General features: G+C 33.7%; 2 protein-coding genes across 4 annotated transcripts; both read left to right on the forward strand.

Annotated features, from left to right (window-relative positions):
* Positions 1–447: 447 nt before the first annotated feature.
* LOC103580068 (putative uncharacterized protein DDB_G0277255) lies at positions 448–8647 on the forward strand. Of its 2 annotated transcripts, XM_008561695.3 has the most exons (10): positions 448–1268; positions 1349–1538; positions 1669–4471; positions 4538–5443; positions 5755–5892; positions 5982–6103; positions 6186–6310; positions 6391–6674; positions 6954–7136; positions 7368–8647. In XM_008561695.3, exons 2-10 carry the CDS (start codon positions 1519–1521, stop codon positions 7608–7610), a joined length of 4824 nt encoding a protein of 1607 aa, XP_008559917.1. In that variant the 5' UTR covers positions 448–1268; positions 1349–1518; the 3' UTR covers positions 7611–8647. The 2 variants fall into 2 exon arrangements, with proteins under 2 accessions (XP_008559917.1, XP_008559916.1); XM_008561694.3 differs by having other exon boundaries at positions 449–1268; positions 1669–5443.
* A 2311-nt stretch (positions 8648–10958) lies between these two features.
* LOC103580067 (caprin homolog) lies at positions 10959–15919 on the forward strand. Of its 2 annotated transcripts, none has more exons than XM_008561692.3 (6): positions 10959–11151; positions 12066–12284; positions 12518–12874; positions 13056–13808; positions 13890–14181; positions 14364–15919. In XM_008561692.3, the coding sequence occupies exons 1-6, from the start codon at positions 11038–11040 to the stop codon at positions 14633–14635; spliced, it is 2007 nt and encodes a 668-aa protein (XP_008559914.1). In that variant the 5' UTR covers positions 10959–11037; the 3' UTR covers positions 14636–15919. The 2 variants fall into 2 exon arrangements, with proteins under 2 accessions (XP_008559914.1, XP_008559915.1); XM_008561693.3 differs by having other exon boundaries at positions 10960–11151; positions 13437–13808.
* The last annotated feature ends 446 nt before the right edge of the window (positions 15920–16365 follow it).

A 16365-nucleotide genomic window follows, 5' to 3' on the forward strand; every position in this document is an offset into this window, starting at 1 on the left:
GTATACCTACACTATTTCAAATACTTTTTTTATCTCCATTATATTTTTTTTATATGTCTAGAATCAACTTGTCCTGGAGTTTTTTATCACTGACATCACTGCCCAGAAAATGTCTAAAGAAATAACTCGTTCTCTTTTTTCTTTTTTTCTTGTTTTAAATAAAATATTAGCCAACTTAATTTTAATTACTGTTTCCAAATAATTTCAGTTCAAATCAAATTAATCAACGAAATTTTAATTATTTTTTCAATAAAAAATTAAACACAATGACGTGGGTGGGTAATGTATTTTTTTAACTCAGTCCGCAAAGGAAATAAAGAAACCTTTTGTCCAGGACCAAGAATAATGTTGGCCCTGCAGAAGCGAAACCGGATGGAACCCAGAGGGCGTGCGACTGTCGAAAAAAAATAAAACTCTGTAATTATTTGAATTTTATTTAAACTGTCAGTGATATCTTTCATTGTTTAAAATTAATCCATATTTAAATAAATTTAAAAACTCCCGCGCAAATATATTTTTGAATTTGAAAATAGGTGGCGCGTATAATTGTTGATTATAATCAAAATGGCAGCATGTTAATGGTTACTCTGAAAAGACTTTGCCCAAAGACGGACGCGTTAAATTTAACCGCGTTATTATTTAATAATAATAATATTTTAACAAATAAAATTATTTTGTCGCACAATAATGTTATTGTATTTATGATAATACGTTAAATAGATAATTGTCAGTGATAATAAAACTCGTTGTAAATTTAAATAGAGTGTGTTGTCGTGCAACTTTTTTTTTTTCTTTATTATTTTATCATCTCTCGTACACACTGAATTTTGGTGCGCGATGATTCGCGAAGGGTTGTAGCCATATTTACAATACCAGTACCACTAAACTTTTATACGTCCATAAATTTATTTTATTGCTATAAATCTTTTTTAAAAATAAATAAAATTTATTATTTTATAAATGACTACTGTGTAGACAAAAGTTAATTTAGCTTTCAATCAATTGGTTTATGCTAATACGTGTGATTATTAATGTGCAATCAGTGACATAATGATCAGTTGATGATAGCCAACGTATCTGGATGTCGTTAGTTATCTCTTTTAAAGACAAATACTTGTCAAGTTTATAAATAACATTACACGGTGTAAGTTATTATTATTTTACTTATTATTTTATGATAATAAAGACAGCCAAGTATTCTGGACACTTTTACTTGTTCAGAACAATGACTATTTTATTGCGGATACTTTAGCTGATGATTAATTTCTGTAAGTAATATTTTTCGATTCGTAATCATTTTTTTTTTAATTGCTGATAATTATTTATTTAAAATTTTAATTAATTGCAGATTGATGGGGACAAGTTATTTAATTGTTTGATATCTACATGGTTTGGAGCGAAACCTCTGAAGAAACGACCAAAGATAATGTTATGTTTGACATAAATAACAATAACAATAATTCTTTAAAAAAAAGCCTGCAAGGTGCAGGCTAGGCACAGTAGTGCCACTTTCGGGTAATGGATCCAGTTGGTCCATGGTAAGTTATTTTTTATTTTATTTTATTTTTTAGTTGGCTTATCACTAAATTATTATTTTTTTTATTTTTAGTATTTAAAAAGTAAGCAATTAGTGTAAGTGTTAATTGGGTTTTAATGTATTTTTTACAGGTACGCCTCGTACAATCGTTTGACAACAGGAACTGCCGCCGGCGCATTTCAAGCCGGCGGAGCTACAGCAAGTGGTGACTTTGTGTCTCACCATCTTGGATCACCAACAACTATTAATCAAACTTCGCCGTCGCCATCGTCGACGACGTCAGTGGTGGTGCCGACTACGACCTCACAGTTGCTGCTGCAATCATCACAGACCACGGCTTCATTGGCCGGTCAATCGCCGCCATTTAATTCTGGTGGTTTTTTGTCACCGCCACCGGTTGGTTATGACGTATTCTCACCGCTGTTTCATCATTCAAATGTCAAACAAGCCCATTACAATGTCACAACAGCCGGTGGCTCGCAACGTGGAGGTCAAACGATGGTACAGTCTCAGACTAGTACTGTCAGTAAACAAACAACACCCGAGCCAGAAGTTGTCCCGGGTGTTGTGCGAGAAAATTATACCACCAGTCAAACCTCATTCTTTGAGCACCAATCACAAACAACCTCACCGACGACCTCCGCGTTGCCGTGGAACTCCAGCAGTTCTCAGCTACCCAGTCCGTTTGGGATTCTGCCACACGAGAGTGTAGTTTCCCCTTCGCCAGCAGTTCCACCGGCAACTAAACCGACAAACAACAGTAGTAGCTATGAAAATAATTTCAATCCTCACTTTACTACTGGACAACCTATTGGTACTATTAATTCATACGCAACGGACAATGGTAAAAAATTATCAAGATCAGCATCACCTGTCACAATAAAATCAACATCTCCTGGTACGACGCAGTCATTTTTCCAACAAACATCTACTACATTTGATCCTGATCTTGCTGCAAGTTATTCTAATGACAACACTGCGTCAAAAGTACAATCTACGTTGCATCAACAGCAATCGTGTATCGTATCGACGTCAAACATCGATCATCGAGTACCACAAACCCACTCATCACCAGTGTCAACGATATTTCAAAGTACTGGTGGCAGACCAACGGCTATTCATACTCAGGATAAAAATTCTGTGGTACAAAATCCACAGCCGGTACAAACAAAAGCACAAACTAAATCGTATGCGGACATAGGAAATCACGATCACCAGCGAACAGACACCAGTCTCGAAGCTAGCCAATCATCGCCCATCAGTTTCTCTATGATGGATGCACGGACTTTGAACTATGCTCCCAGCACACCCAATAATTGTGCCAGTAATGCCAGTGGTAAAATTACCACGAGTACGCAACGGACGCCGCCCAACACAAATCTACATCAGCAGCAGCAGTATCATGTTATAAATCAACAGCAGAGTCAACAGCCGGCTTTGCCACCGCAACAGCAAACAACACCCTACCGACACTATTCGACAGGGTCACAAAGCGAATCGGAGTATCACCATCCCGGCAGATCAAAGTCAGCTGCATCAACTGACTCGGCGTATTCATCAAACACGTCGACGCAAAACGGACCCGACTGCGGAGTTGTTGTGCCGCGTAGACCGAGTCCTCTGCAAGCACATTCACAGGCGAGTCCTCTCAGCCATGTACCCAGTCCGGCATATCCGATGTACAACAGCCCGATGGCGGCGATGTCATCCCCGTCGCCGCTACCTCAACACGGAGACAATAGTGCGAGTAATCAATGTGCCAATGCTCAAACATATAAAGCTATACAGCAACAGGTAACACCGCCTTCGCCTCTGGACGTCTCTGTTTCCAGACCAGCCTCCCAAGGTCAGGTTGCCTACTCATCTGTAATCACCCGTGTTCTTGGTACTTCAGATAACACCAAAGCCAATTACAGCGCTGAGAATCGTAGCTACGAGCATCAAGATTTTGTACAAAGGCCAAAGCAACAACTATGTTGGGATAATAATGACACTCGACCCGCTCCTACTAACAGAAAGTTTCCAATGACTGCGTACTTGCCTAACAATGCGGAAATAAATTCTCAAACGCTGTCAAGCCAACAGCAGCAGCAGCAACTCAATATTCCCGAGCGACAGCAAGGTTACTTTGATTCAAGTCAAGTGCCACTTCAAGATCTAAGCAGTTGTCGTGCTGGCGATTCAATGAGTATTGTAAAGAATATACATCAAAGCACGTCGTGTCAAATTCAACAACAACAGCAGCAGCAGCAATTGGGTGGCGTACCACAACCCGAAGATCCGCAGAAACAAGTTGAAGAGCGACAAAGAAAAATCGATCCTACCAAAAAGAGGCGTAGCTTTGAAAAAAGCTCCATACATAGTTCAACTTTTAACGATCTCTCGACAACAAGTACACCTGTGATGAACGATTACCTCAGCCGAGTACCACCACCAGCTCATCATAATTCAAATCAGCAACCGCAAAACGGTTACTTTGATTTCGAGAGATGGAATTTGGCATCTGGCTCCAAAATGTTTACCAGTTCTGCGGGACCCTTTGGATCTCAAAGTACTATTCACCATGCCGGTAATTACGCTGGCAACTCGACGACTCATCAGCACCAATCACTCATGGTTTCACATCATACTCCACCTATAAATCCTATACCTCCATACTTTCCGGCATTTCATCTACCACCTGGACACCATCCTGGTCACCACCCCCATGAGTATCATCAGTCTTCCATGGACGTCAGTTCAATCGGTTACATCGGTGACAATTCAACTTCTGGTCACCACCACCATCTTCACCATCCCCATCACCACAATTCCAGTTCAACCGGTGGATATCAAGATTTCCGTGATGACCAACCAAAAGTTATTGTTCCGAACATCGAGGAGGAGCTGGGCTTTCTTCAGTCAAACCAGTTGCCAGTCGAGACTGCTAATCAGGTGAACAGGGATCTCAAGCCGGCGTGCAAAGACCCAAATACTGGTTTCATGACAAGCTACTTGAAGTTTTTGCAGGGCGAGCGAGAACCCTCGCCACCACCTGCGATTCGCGGAGGAAGGAAGGCCACATGGAACAGGTCGAAACCTTACTTGCCACACGAGCCAATTAAATCAATCAGTGATATCACAGCATCAGCAGCAACCAACGGAGACCTGTACAAGGGATTAAATTCGGCCAAAGAAACCCCAACAATAGACTACGCCAACGATCCACGGTACTTTCCATTGCCCAAGGAACGAAAGAAACCCTACATTGATTCCAGCGACGACGGTATTATGAGCGAGGATGATTTTCCATTTACATTAAAAAAGAATGATAAGAATAAATTAAATAATAGTAGTAGTAATAATAATAACAATAATAGTAATAACAATAACAATAATATGATGTCAAATGTCGATAATAATGTTGTTAAACCACCGCCTAAGAAAAAGGGACGGCCGATAAAACCCGGAGGTCCGACAGACAGAAAGAGAAAAGCCGCTGCAGCGGCTGCCGCGGCGGCTGCTGCTGATGCAGCTGCAGGTAGGCCACAAAAAAAAACAGACAATAATTTATTATTATTACCACCTCGGCGGGAAACGTCGAAACGTAAAGCCAAGGAGAAGGTTTCGACCAAACAACTCGCTGAAAATTCCGACGACGACGAGCAGGGCGACTCTGACTCAGACCCGGCCTGGACTCCGGCAGCCAAACTCACTGGTGACGATGACGACAAGAAGAAAAAACGCGGCCGTCCGGTTATCAGTAAAAAAACTAGAAAAATGCTCGACGATGACGATTACTCGTCGAGTGATCTGATTCCGAAAAAAGGGAGAAAAAAATCCGATCACAAAAATTCGGTATTGAAAATTGACGAAAAATTGCTGGCGTCTGTTAGCGATGAGGATATTGATATATCGCCTTTTAAGGTTTGTATATCTATTTATTTGTTTATTCATTTATTACTACTATTAGCATTAGTCATATCTATTATTCGTAATTACTGTTAATTAAATTAGTTAATAAAAGGTTTTTAATTATGTAGTATTTATGATAAATGGTGTATTAATTTTATTAAATGCAGCGTTATATTGAGGATAATGAAACTGGGGTAATTTTTTGTTATTTTTAAGTACATAATTATTTTGTTAAAACTTCAAATGATTTTTATAAAAACCGTTTGCTCGGCCATTGGATTTACATCACTTGTAATAAATATATTTTTCTATATTTTTTTTAGTCGGGTGAGTTTGTTGTTATCAAAGCTGAGTTGAAGGAAGAGTATCCGGCGTTGTGGAGGATAGACGGTAAAACGTTGCTACAAAAATATGAACCATTTGATTCAAATGGTAAAACACTTTATCGTAATATTTCAACGGTAAGTTTTTTCTTTTTAATTATAATCACTTTTATTTATTTATAAGTTAATTAGTTTAAAATAAACATTTAATTTTTTATCTTAATTAGTACTCGGGTTGGACACCGCAAAATCGGCATATGTATCAACAAGTTCCGGTTAAATTTTGGCAGCAAGGAAAATTAGAAACGATTGTTGAATTTTTACGCGATGAAATGATTATTGATGACAGGTAATTATATTAATTAATTTTTTAATTTTACATTTGAAAAAGAAAGCTATTAATTAATTATTTTTTTTTTTTTTTTTTGTAGAGAGTGTATCAATCGGTCTATAAAAGAAAACGAAAAATATCAAGATAACTTTGAAGTTTATGTACAGACACTAATATCCCAAGCACTAGATTCAAATTTCCTGACTGAAATTTTCCAGGAGCATGGTAAAGTTTTTTTTATTTTTTTATTTTATTTAAGTAATTAGAGTCTGGAGGCATACAACTGATCTGATTTTTATTTTCAGATGAATATTTTTTGTCAAATGTTAAAATGATCGACGAAATAACGGAGGAACGTAAACGGCGACTACTGTCGACGACTAAATGGCAAAAAAATGTTGTAACAGTAATATCCACGTGGCCTTGTTTGAATGTATTGAAAGACTTGTCAAGCTCTGAGTGCAAAGGTAAACAGTGCAGTGGCTGTCAGCACAGCCAAATTCATGCCAGAGTCCTGTTGTACGGACAGCCATACAATGCTACGACATTAGAAGGTTCTCCGCCAGACCCCGCAGTGCCTCATGAAAAGGTTATTATAATTTTATGACAAAACAATTCGAGTTACTGACAGCTGAAAATTTTTCTTTAAATTAAAAGCAAATTGCTTGGAATTATTGACAAGTTTACTCAAAAATCTCTAATATAAATTAACTTATTTGTGTACTTTATTTTGACGTAACTTTGAATTTCTAAGGGGTAATCGTCATAAAAGTTAAAATCATTTTAGATGTACTTTACTTTATTTCATGTTAATAATTATTTTTGTTGCCCATAAATCAATTACTTTAATTAAATTAAAATTTAACAGGACTTTTTGTTATGTCGAGTGTGTCAAAAGAAAGTTGCTTTGTTCAACAAAGTGGCGCATCAAAAATATCTCATGTTCCTCGAATGTGCTAGAAGAGTTTCTGATAGAAGAATAGCTGATCCTAATAAAGACACAACGACTATTCTTAATGAATTGTTGGCTGACGAAACGTGGCTCAATCAGGTAAATTATTATTATTATTATTATTATTATTTTTTTTTTTTTTATATTTTTAAAATGCGTCAGAGATACTTTTATTCCACTGTAACAATGGCAATTTTATTTTATATTTTTCTATTAATTAAAATAAAATATTAAATGCCCAAAAATGGAGCAGTGGCAAAAGGTACTTCTGCACTATTTATCCTTATGGTTATTAGTAATTTAATTTAATTTTTTTTTTGTTTGCTACAGTTATTTAAAGAGGTACGAACAATTTGGGCAGAAATCGATAGTATAGAATACCAATCAAAATCAAAATTAATAACAAATTCAAATAATTCAACATCACCACCAGAGAATCAAGACTTAAATCCCGAAGCGTCCAATGTGCCATTAAATACAGATTTTGAATTGTCTACCCAACAAACCGAAAGTAATAATTGTTTGTTAAATCTTGATACTAATAACGAGGATATAAGTGCTAATATATCCTAGTGATTTTAATTACTTCAATAATTATAATAAGTAACGTGAGCTTTTAGAGAATCGACCTAAAACTTTATGGCATGAAAAAAAACAAAGACTTTGAGTAATGATTTATCATTAACAAAACAAAAAATAATAATAACAACAAATAAAGTATTAGCTTATTAATATTTGGAGTTTGTTGCCTTAAAAATAAATTTTAAAAAATTAATAATAATAAAGTTATAATTATTAGCGACGTAAATTCAGTGATAAATTTTTTATTGGGATAAATAATAAACTCTGTAAAGTTTATTATTATTATTTTTGTTTTTACAGTTATTTATTTAATATACATAAAAGTTAAAATATTAAGTGAAACAGTTGATGATAAATAATGCTGGTGGTTAAATATTGTTTGGACATAAAAAATTGCTGCTACTAAGTCAACACGATAACACACCTCATAATATTGTGTAACATACTCATACAGTGCAACTTGATAACTATAATATTATATAACAATGACAACTTTGGGTTGTCATAAAATGAATATTGTGTCTTTGGCCATTCGCATTAATTTAAAATAAAAATAATACTATAAGCTATTGATAATTTATATCACTGTGAATATAGAATACATTAGGTATTACAATAATTAATAATATAATATAATGTATTTGTATTGTGCTAAATAGGTGCTAGGTATGCATAACTAAATGATAATTATCCTAGATGATTTTGTTAATTTATCATTTAATTACATAAATTTAATCAGTAATCAATTCACCGTTTTAATTGTAACTATTTAATCACGGTGATTTGTCAATGATTATTATAAAAACTTCCACTGTAATATATACGCATAGATTTTTAAATTCGTGTGTGTCGAGAAAAATTTATATCCGATTTATAAAGAAAAATATACAAAGTAATCAGTTTAATCTATTTAGTTGATTCAATACTTTTTAGTATAGATTACACGTTTTATTAAGGGCATTCTTAGACAGTGCCCGCGAATTTTTGAAAATAATCAGGGACTTTCAATTATAATGACTATTAAAATTTTTATAATTAATTAAAAAAAGGGAAATGCAGTTACAATTTCGTCCAGACACAGATTTAAAAAAAAAAATTACTAAAATTTCGTTTAACTCCTAATTGATAATTGTGAGTAAATTTTTAAAAAATTTTTATCTCTGCGAAATCGTAACTGCGGTGATTTTTTATAACTTAATTCTTTAATTTGTTTTTAACGCAGACAAAGTTTACTGTTTGTGACATTAAACTAGGTTGAAATATTGGTTCATGATCAATAGATTTAACTGAGGACTCTGTTAAAATTAAAAAAAAAATTAATTCTGCGGACGACTTGTCAGTTGACTCGTGCAATAAAATGAATGCTTTGAAAGAATATTAAGAGATTGAATGAAAAAATTTAAATTTTTTTTACAAACTTTAATTAATTTTATAAAAAAAAAGAAAAAAGGAAAACGCCAAGAAAATTTAATTTACATTAATTTATATAAATACATTTTTTTTTTTTCTAAATAATTTTTTGTACTCGTAATTTTTTTGGTACGCATTTTTACACATTACGCAAATGTTGCCGCGTATTACTGTTTTAATCAATTAGTATTTTTAAACATAAGAAAAGAACTTTTAAAAAAAAACCTGATCAGTAAAAATTTATGCTCCGAATTTTTATTTTTTTGCTCGATAGATTAATTGATTAATAATATCAACAGTTAATTATAACGATAATTAGTTATTAAGTGTTTATTAATTATTATTATTTTTATTTTTTTTCAATGGTTTTTACTTGTATAAGAATTTGATTTTGTTATAATAATGTGGCAAAGTGAAGTCTTTTAAATATTATGACATAAAAAAAAAATAAGAAAGCGATGAATGCGAGCTGATTAAAATGTATTTTTAAAATATATTATAAACAAATTATACTTGTAAATTGTATAAATATTCGTAACGACATACATTTTCTCACTAATCAATTAATTATTTATTTAATTAATTAATTGATTAATAGTAGTTACGATTTAATAAGCTTTTCATATGTTACTCTTTTATTTTATACTTATTATTATTTTTTTTTTGTTTTTATTTTGTTCTTGAAGTAAATCAAACGTTTTACTTAGAGACTTGAAAAAAATGCGGGCATTTGGGTGAAGTCGTATCTGTATAAATAAAATTTATGTAATTATAAAAAATAATAATTAAGAAAATCATAAAAATAATTACTTGGTATATTTTTAAAATTTTTTAAACGAAATTTACTTTAAACATTCGTGCCATGCAATAGCATTGTAATATATACTAACCATTGCTCTGGTGTGCTTTTTTTTTAATTTTTATTTTTTACCTATTAATTAATTGATTAATTAATTGAAATTAAGAATAATGAAGTATTGATAAGAATGATTATTATAAAATAATGATAATTTTTTAAAATAAATTTGTTAGAATGTACGATAGATTAATTATAATTTTTAAAATTTAATTTTAAATCTCACTGATGGTTAAACTTGCAGTGAATCAAATTTTATTTTTCTGTAATGAGAAAAATAACTCAAGTGATGAAATGTAAAGAAATATTACCCGTTTTTTTTGTCAAACTAACGGTAATAAAGAAGTATAAGTAATTTAGAAAATATAATCAAAATATATTATATATATAAATATATATATATAGAACAATATCACACTGGCATAATTTATGTTTTTATTAATCATTTTTCAATAAAACATTGAAAAAATAACTTATATCTTAATATTATGAAAAATTAATTACGAATTATTTTTTTTTTTTAGTTATTATCTTTTTTTTAGTGACAGCAGAAGCAACAGACTGATAATTTTGTTGTTTTTAAATATACAATTGTAATTTAAACCGATAAAAACTTTTAAACAGTCCTTACGAAGGATTCTAATTTTTTTTTTTTTTGCAAAATATTACTGCGCACGCGTCGATAGCAGTTTCGAGTTTTCATATCTCGATTTTAACTTCGTCCCTTTCCGTTCCTCCACTCTTTGCTTCAATAACAAAATCATTTTTAAAATTTCCCGCCAATCAAATTTTTAACCAAAACATTTAGAACCGGCATCTAATTTTTTATCGTTAAATTTAAAATTTAAAATTCAAATTCAAAAAGTTCAAATTTAAAAATAAAGTATCCCATATAATTTTGAAATAATAAACAAAAATAATTGACAATAATTTCAAATTAATAATGTAAGTAAAAAAAAACTGTCACGTGAAGTAGATAGTGTTAAATAAAAGACGCGCATGCGCACTAAGTAGTAAACTTTTCTCGAAGCTAGGCTAGTTTCCTCCCCCTCGGGCTCGGCGCTGCTCGGCAGCAGCTCTCCTTATAACGAAACCCAGAAAGCAGCTTCACTGGTTACTGCCATTCCAGTTCGCGTTTGTTGCCCGTGAAGGATGCCTTCTGCCAACCCTAAACTAGAGAAACAGGCCTCCACGGAGGCCACCGATCCGATTCGCCAAGCCATCACCGTAATCGAGCACAAGATAAGAAATTTAGAAAAACGCAAGGTACGTTTTTGTTTCTATTACTATTCCATCAGTTTTTAATTTGAAATTACCTATCAAATATCCGGTAATGATCAAACGCGCATCTGTCACTCGCCGCTTGCTCGCCATCGCCGACGCCATGTTTTTTTTTTCAGTCGGTGCGCCATGTGCTCATCCAATGAACAAATCATTATTTACTGATTCTTCTCAACAAATTAATGCCCCGATAATGAGCAATTGTTCTGCCAATGACTCTTTATTATTGACAATCATTATAATCCCCATTGTTTCCTTACTACTCACGATAACAATTAACAAACCAGGCGTCTAATGAATATTTTATCGTGTCATGGCGGCCCCCTGGACAAATTCCTACTTCCATTTACGTCGTCTTTTATTTCTCATTTTATCTTAACATTTATCATTTCTGCGCTCTTTCGCTGACTAGCAAATTATTTTTTAAAATTATTTTTTCATATCGAAATTTTTACGTCGTATTTTAATTATCGCGACGCGCTTTCATTTTTTTTTATTTATGTATATAAATATATTAATAATTAACCAGTGGTAATTTTTTTGCTATACTATCTGTGGGATTTGCGATAACTATTGTTGTAAATAATAAACCATCAAAACGGCATGCCCATGATTTTATATTATCACTTTTTTTCTGCATTGACCGAGTACAAAAAAAAAAACACAATGCTAAGAATGCTGTTGCTTTGGTTGTAGTATAGTATATTTAAATTTTCCTGGAATTTCAGAGAGTAAAAATTATTTTAGCTATCGCTTTTATTGCTTAAGTATAGAGGGATAATCTTTCTGTTATTTTTTTTTTTATTTTTTTTCCTGCTATGACGTGGTTATGCTCAAGTTGATCATTCTCAACTATTTTCTGATGCAATTTTCTTAATTTAATGTTGTACTGTTACTAGGGTAAGCTTGAGTCGTATAAAGACCTACAGAAAAATGGAAAGGAGCTGAATCATGACCAAAAAACGGCAGTCGCAAAGTATGACGAAGTGTTACAGACGTTGGAGATCACTCGTGAGCTGTACAAGCAGATCGTCGGTATCTCCAATGACTTTGCTAAGCAACAAAAAAAGCAGGCGAGAAAGGAAGCATTGGAGAGGATGCAGCAGGACATCGCCAAGGTGTTTATTTGTTAATTTTTATTTATTTATTTTTTGTACTTTGTATTAACAGTGCGGTTTGAATCTTAGAAAAGGCTTTGATTGTCTGATACTATCAAAGAGACCAAAGATTCAGAGATCATGAGATTCACAATTGCCTCGAGCAATCCTCTGCCTGGTTGCTCGATTTCCCACGTGAATACATTTATCTTAAATTTATATTTTTGTTTTTATTGAAATATTTTAATCACCAGGTTCGCGAAGTCCTGCTTATTCAAGACGTGCTGATAAACATCGGTGGAGAAGTTGTTCGTGAGGATTTTCTCGCTGGTGCTAATGGCGCGGCCAAGTTGACGCAAGATGACTTGAAGTACTTGGACGATTTTTACAACGAAGTCACGATGAAGCGTCAGCCTGAGTCCGGTGAGCCAGCGTTTGCTCAGCAGCTGCAAAAAGCCGCTGAACATTACATGGGAATTCTCGAGGGCAAGCAGCGTGAGGTTGTGGGCACTACGTACTCGAGGCTCAAGGAAATAATCACCTCCGTCAATTCCTGCGGTTACTTTGATCAAGTTCAGATTCAAGAGACTGAAGTCATCACCACTGAAGTTGTAAGTATTTGTCATGATTATTGTTATTATTATTTGTACTCGTTTAAAGTGTATTTGCACATGTTATTTTTATGATTTTTTATAATAACCCTCTTCCTTAGACATAGATAATTGAGTTGCTTTGATAGGATTCATGAGAAATAGAGTGTAGCTAATGATATAATTTTTGCATTCATTAAAGGCTCTTGATGCACCAGTAGAAGTTACCACTGGCGATGGTAAAGGTGTTGTCGAGCAGCCGTCGGAAGAATACAATAATTCCGGCGACGTAACAATCATTCCACCCCCGGAGTCAATGATTCCAATGCCCAATTTTCCTGTACGAGTTGCACCGGTCGCTGTTGTTACCGGTGCAGCACCAGTAGCTGGTCCGATAACAGTAGTTGCTGCACCGCAGGCTGTACCAGCACCGCACCCAACAGCACCTGTTGAAACAGCGTACTACGCAAATGCGGCTGGTTATGTCCCGCAACCCCAGCCAGCTCAGCAGCCACAGCCGCAACAACAAACACCGCCACGCATCAATGACGTTATTGGAACACCTAATTTCTTCTTTCTGCAGGAGTCTGAGCTCGACCAACCGGATGTTGCTGCTGGCCAGGCACCACCACCTACCATTGTACAACACATTCCTCCACCAGCAGTAAATGCGCCGATTCCAACTCAAACTTTTACCAACCAAAACTTCACCGGTACACCTGTTCAAGTCCCACAGCAAGTTATCTACCAGCATCCGCCGCAGGAAATGTCGCACATTCCTGGATTCGCGAATCCTAATCCTCCACCACCTATACCAATGCCACCATCGCATCAGCAGCAAAATATCCAGTACAGTCCTCAGCATCCTGCCGGACAATTCCAACCTCCTGCCGGGCAGCAGACAGTTCAGCCAACACAGAACTTTGATCAACAGGAAACGCAACAACAGCCCGAGGTACTTTGGCAATTCATTTTTTTATTACTTTGACAAGTCATTGTGAGAAAAAAGTAATGATAAATATTTATTTTTCGCTAGGAAAAGAATGAGCAGCATGTTGAAGAATCAGAGGTAGCTCCCGCAGAAGCTGATTCATCAAACGAACCAGTTAATTGGTGTCAAATGGCCGATGCTCCCATGGACGAATGGTCAACCGATAATGCCCAGCAGTCTGAACACTCTGATCACCAGCAGTCGCAGCAAGCTTGGGGTGAACAGCGAAGTAGCGGCTACAGAGGCCGCGGTGGACGACGTGGTAACTCCAATGGTTACAATAGCAGAGGAAGGGGTGGCGGTAATTACCAGCAGAATGGACGCGGAGGAGGACAAGGTAATGCCTTAAGTAAATAACTCTACCTATCTATTAACTTTTAATCTTCATTTTATTGTCTCCTTCTGAATCGATATAATCTTTGTTTGAGTCCTCGATAAAATAATTGAATTATTTTTTATTCTAAATGCAATATACTCAATTTGCTGGCATACTAAAATAATTTAATTTTTTTTCTGCAGGTTCGTATTATCGGAATGACAACAGCAATTACCAGAACGGTTATCAGCCACGTAATTATAACAATGATGGCGGTAACTCAAATTATAATGGCAACTTTAAACGCGGAGGTGGCGGTGGCAGCGGCGGTGGTGGACCGCGCACCAATTCCAGGGGAGGAGATAGAGCTGGAATCGATAGAGGTGGACGTGGTGGACAATTTCGTGGCGGTCAGCGAGGCGGAAATCGCGGCGGTGGTTACGTACCACGTGGCAAACCACAAACGCAACAATAATTATTTGGCGATCTACGAGATTTATGAAAATACTAACATCGATTCACATAAAATGCAATTTTAATAACGTTCTGATTAAGATAATCAGTTCGATAATTCATTGACTGGGATTTTAAAAATAATAGCGAGAAGCAACGAAAAAAAAATTATTAGTTAATATATTTTTTTTTTATTGATCTACGTAGTAGAATAAGTTTAATTTACTTTATAATTGATAAATATATAAATATAAATAAATATTAATTTGTTTTTTTCGTCGTTTCTCGTTTTTACAGTTTACTGAAATCCTATTGATAACTTTTAAATGGATTATTGAATAATTACGCTTAAGAAATAACATTTTTAAAACCTGCGTCTCGTAAATTGTGTAATCGGAATTATCATTGATACCAACAATTTAACTTTTAATAATTGAAACCGAATAATAAATAACGCGTATTATACTTATCGATTAAAAAAAAGGAAAATGGTAATAATTAAAAGATGAAGAGTTAAATTAATAACAAGTAAAACATTGCTAGTGTAAAATATAAAGATGACGATGTCCAGCGATGTTGATCAGGAAAATAAAAATTAAAAAATAAATAAGTATAAAATAATAATAATAACAAACTGAAAACACCACGCAAGTATTAATGTGTTGTGCTAGAAGGCAGTTTTCACAGGGCAACAACTAATGATTGACAAATATTAGTAAAAAAAAAAAAAGTAATAAAGTAATTTTATTAAAAAAAAAAAAAAATTAAAAAAAAAAATACGAAAAAGTTTAAAAAAAAATAAATAAAATAATAACTTGTACACGCATTTATAAGATTTCACGACGTAACACTCATGTACGAATGCTAGAGTTTAAATAATAAGACCGTCGTACTAGAGACATAAATGTACATCGATAAAAAAAAGGTGATTAGAGGCGCAGGCTACGCGAATATCCCTCCGTCATGCGATTACCTGGTAATATTTTTTAATTATACAGTTATCCAAACTACTGATATTTTGACATGATATTGAGACGAACAAACGTCATCAGTTTTTATAAAAAAAAATTGTGGATCATCTGCAAGCTTTTTTAGATTTGCGAATTTTCATTATTTTCAAATTTAAAAAATATGCCCAGGTCGCGAATTTATCTAGATTAGGGATTTTTGCAGTGCGATCAGCTGCGATTCATACCTGACTTTTCCTTTAATTATTATTATTATTAATATTATTATTATTATTATATTAATTATTAAAAGACACGTTGTTTATGAAATAAAAAAAAATAAAAAAACAGAAACCATTTTCGTTTTTACTATTTAATTTTTTTTTACTTATAACAAAGCTCTTACCTCAGGAAATATAATTGATCACTTTATTTGAAAAAGAAATATGATACTGAAGTTGATGAGTGTAAATGTAGCAGACATCAGACATTTAAAATTACAAATAAATAATTTTGAAAATTTGAAAAAAATGTGCATTCAAAAAATTTTGAAATTAATAAGTGTACTTTTAAAAATTATTATTTCTTAATTATTTACTTTATTTATTTATAATTTAAATTTATCTGATGTCTGCGACATTCACATTCATCTGAAGTTAGCTGACGTCCAATAAAAAAATATTTCAAAAAAAGTACACCTGTAGTTTTTTCAATTTTCTACATGTGCATTTTTCCAGTTTTTTTTTTTTTTTCTTTGAATTATCGAAAATTTTTAATTGCAACTTCAGGATCATAAAAAAAAATT

Source organism: Microplitis demolitor, chromosome 1, assembly GCF_026212275.2.
Source record: "Microplitis demolitor isolate Queensland-Clemson2020A chromosome 1, iyMicDemo2.1a, whole genome shotgun sequence".
NCBI classification, from domain to species: Eukaryota; Metazoa; Arthropoda; class Insecta; order Hymenoptera; family Braconidae; genus Microplitis; species Microplitis demolitor.

Coding starts and splice junctions, on each gene's coding strand:
- LOC103580068 (XM_008561694.3), top strand. CDS start 1,519: ATGGATCCAGTTGGTCCATG. Junction 1,539..1,668: donor ATGGATCCAGTTGGTCCATG/GTAAGTTATTTT, acceptor TATTTTTTACAG/GTACGCCTCGTACAATCGTT. Junction 6,104..6,185: donor GAAATGATTATTGATGACAG/GTAATTATATTA, acceptor TTTTTTTTGTAG/AGAGTGTATCAATCGGTCTA.
- LOC103580067 (XM_008561692.3), top strand. CDS start 11,038: ATGCCTTCTGCCAACCCTAAACTAGAGAAACAGGCCTCCACGGAGGCC. Junction 13,809..13,889: donor AAACGCAACAACAGCCCGAG/GTACTTTGGCAA, acceptor ATTTTTCGCTAG/GAAAAGAATGAGCAGCATGT. Junction 14,182..14,363: donor TGGACGCGGAGGAGGACAAG/GTAATGCCTTAA, acceptor TTTTTTCTGCAG/GTTCGTATTATCGGAATGAC.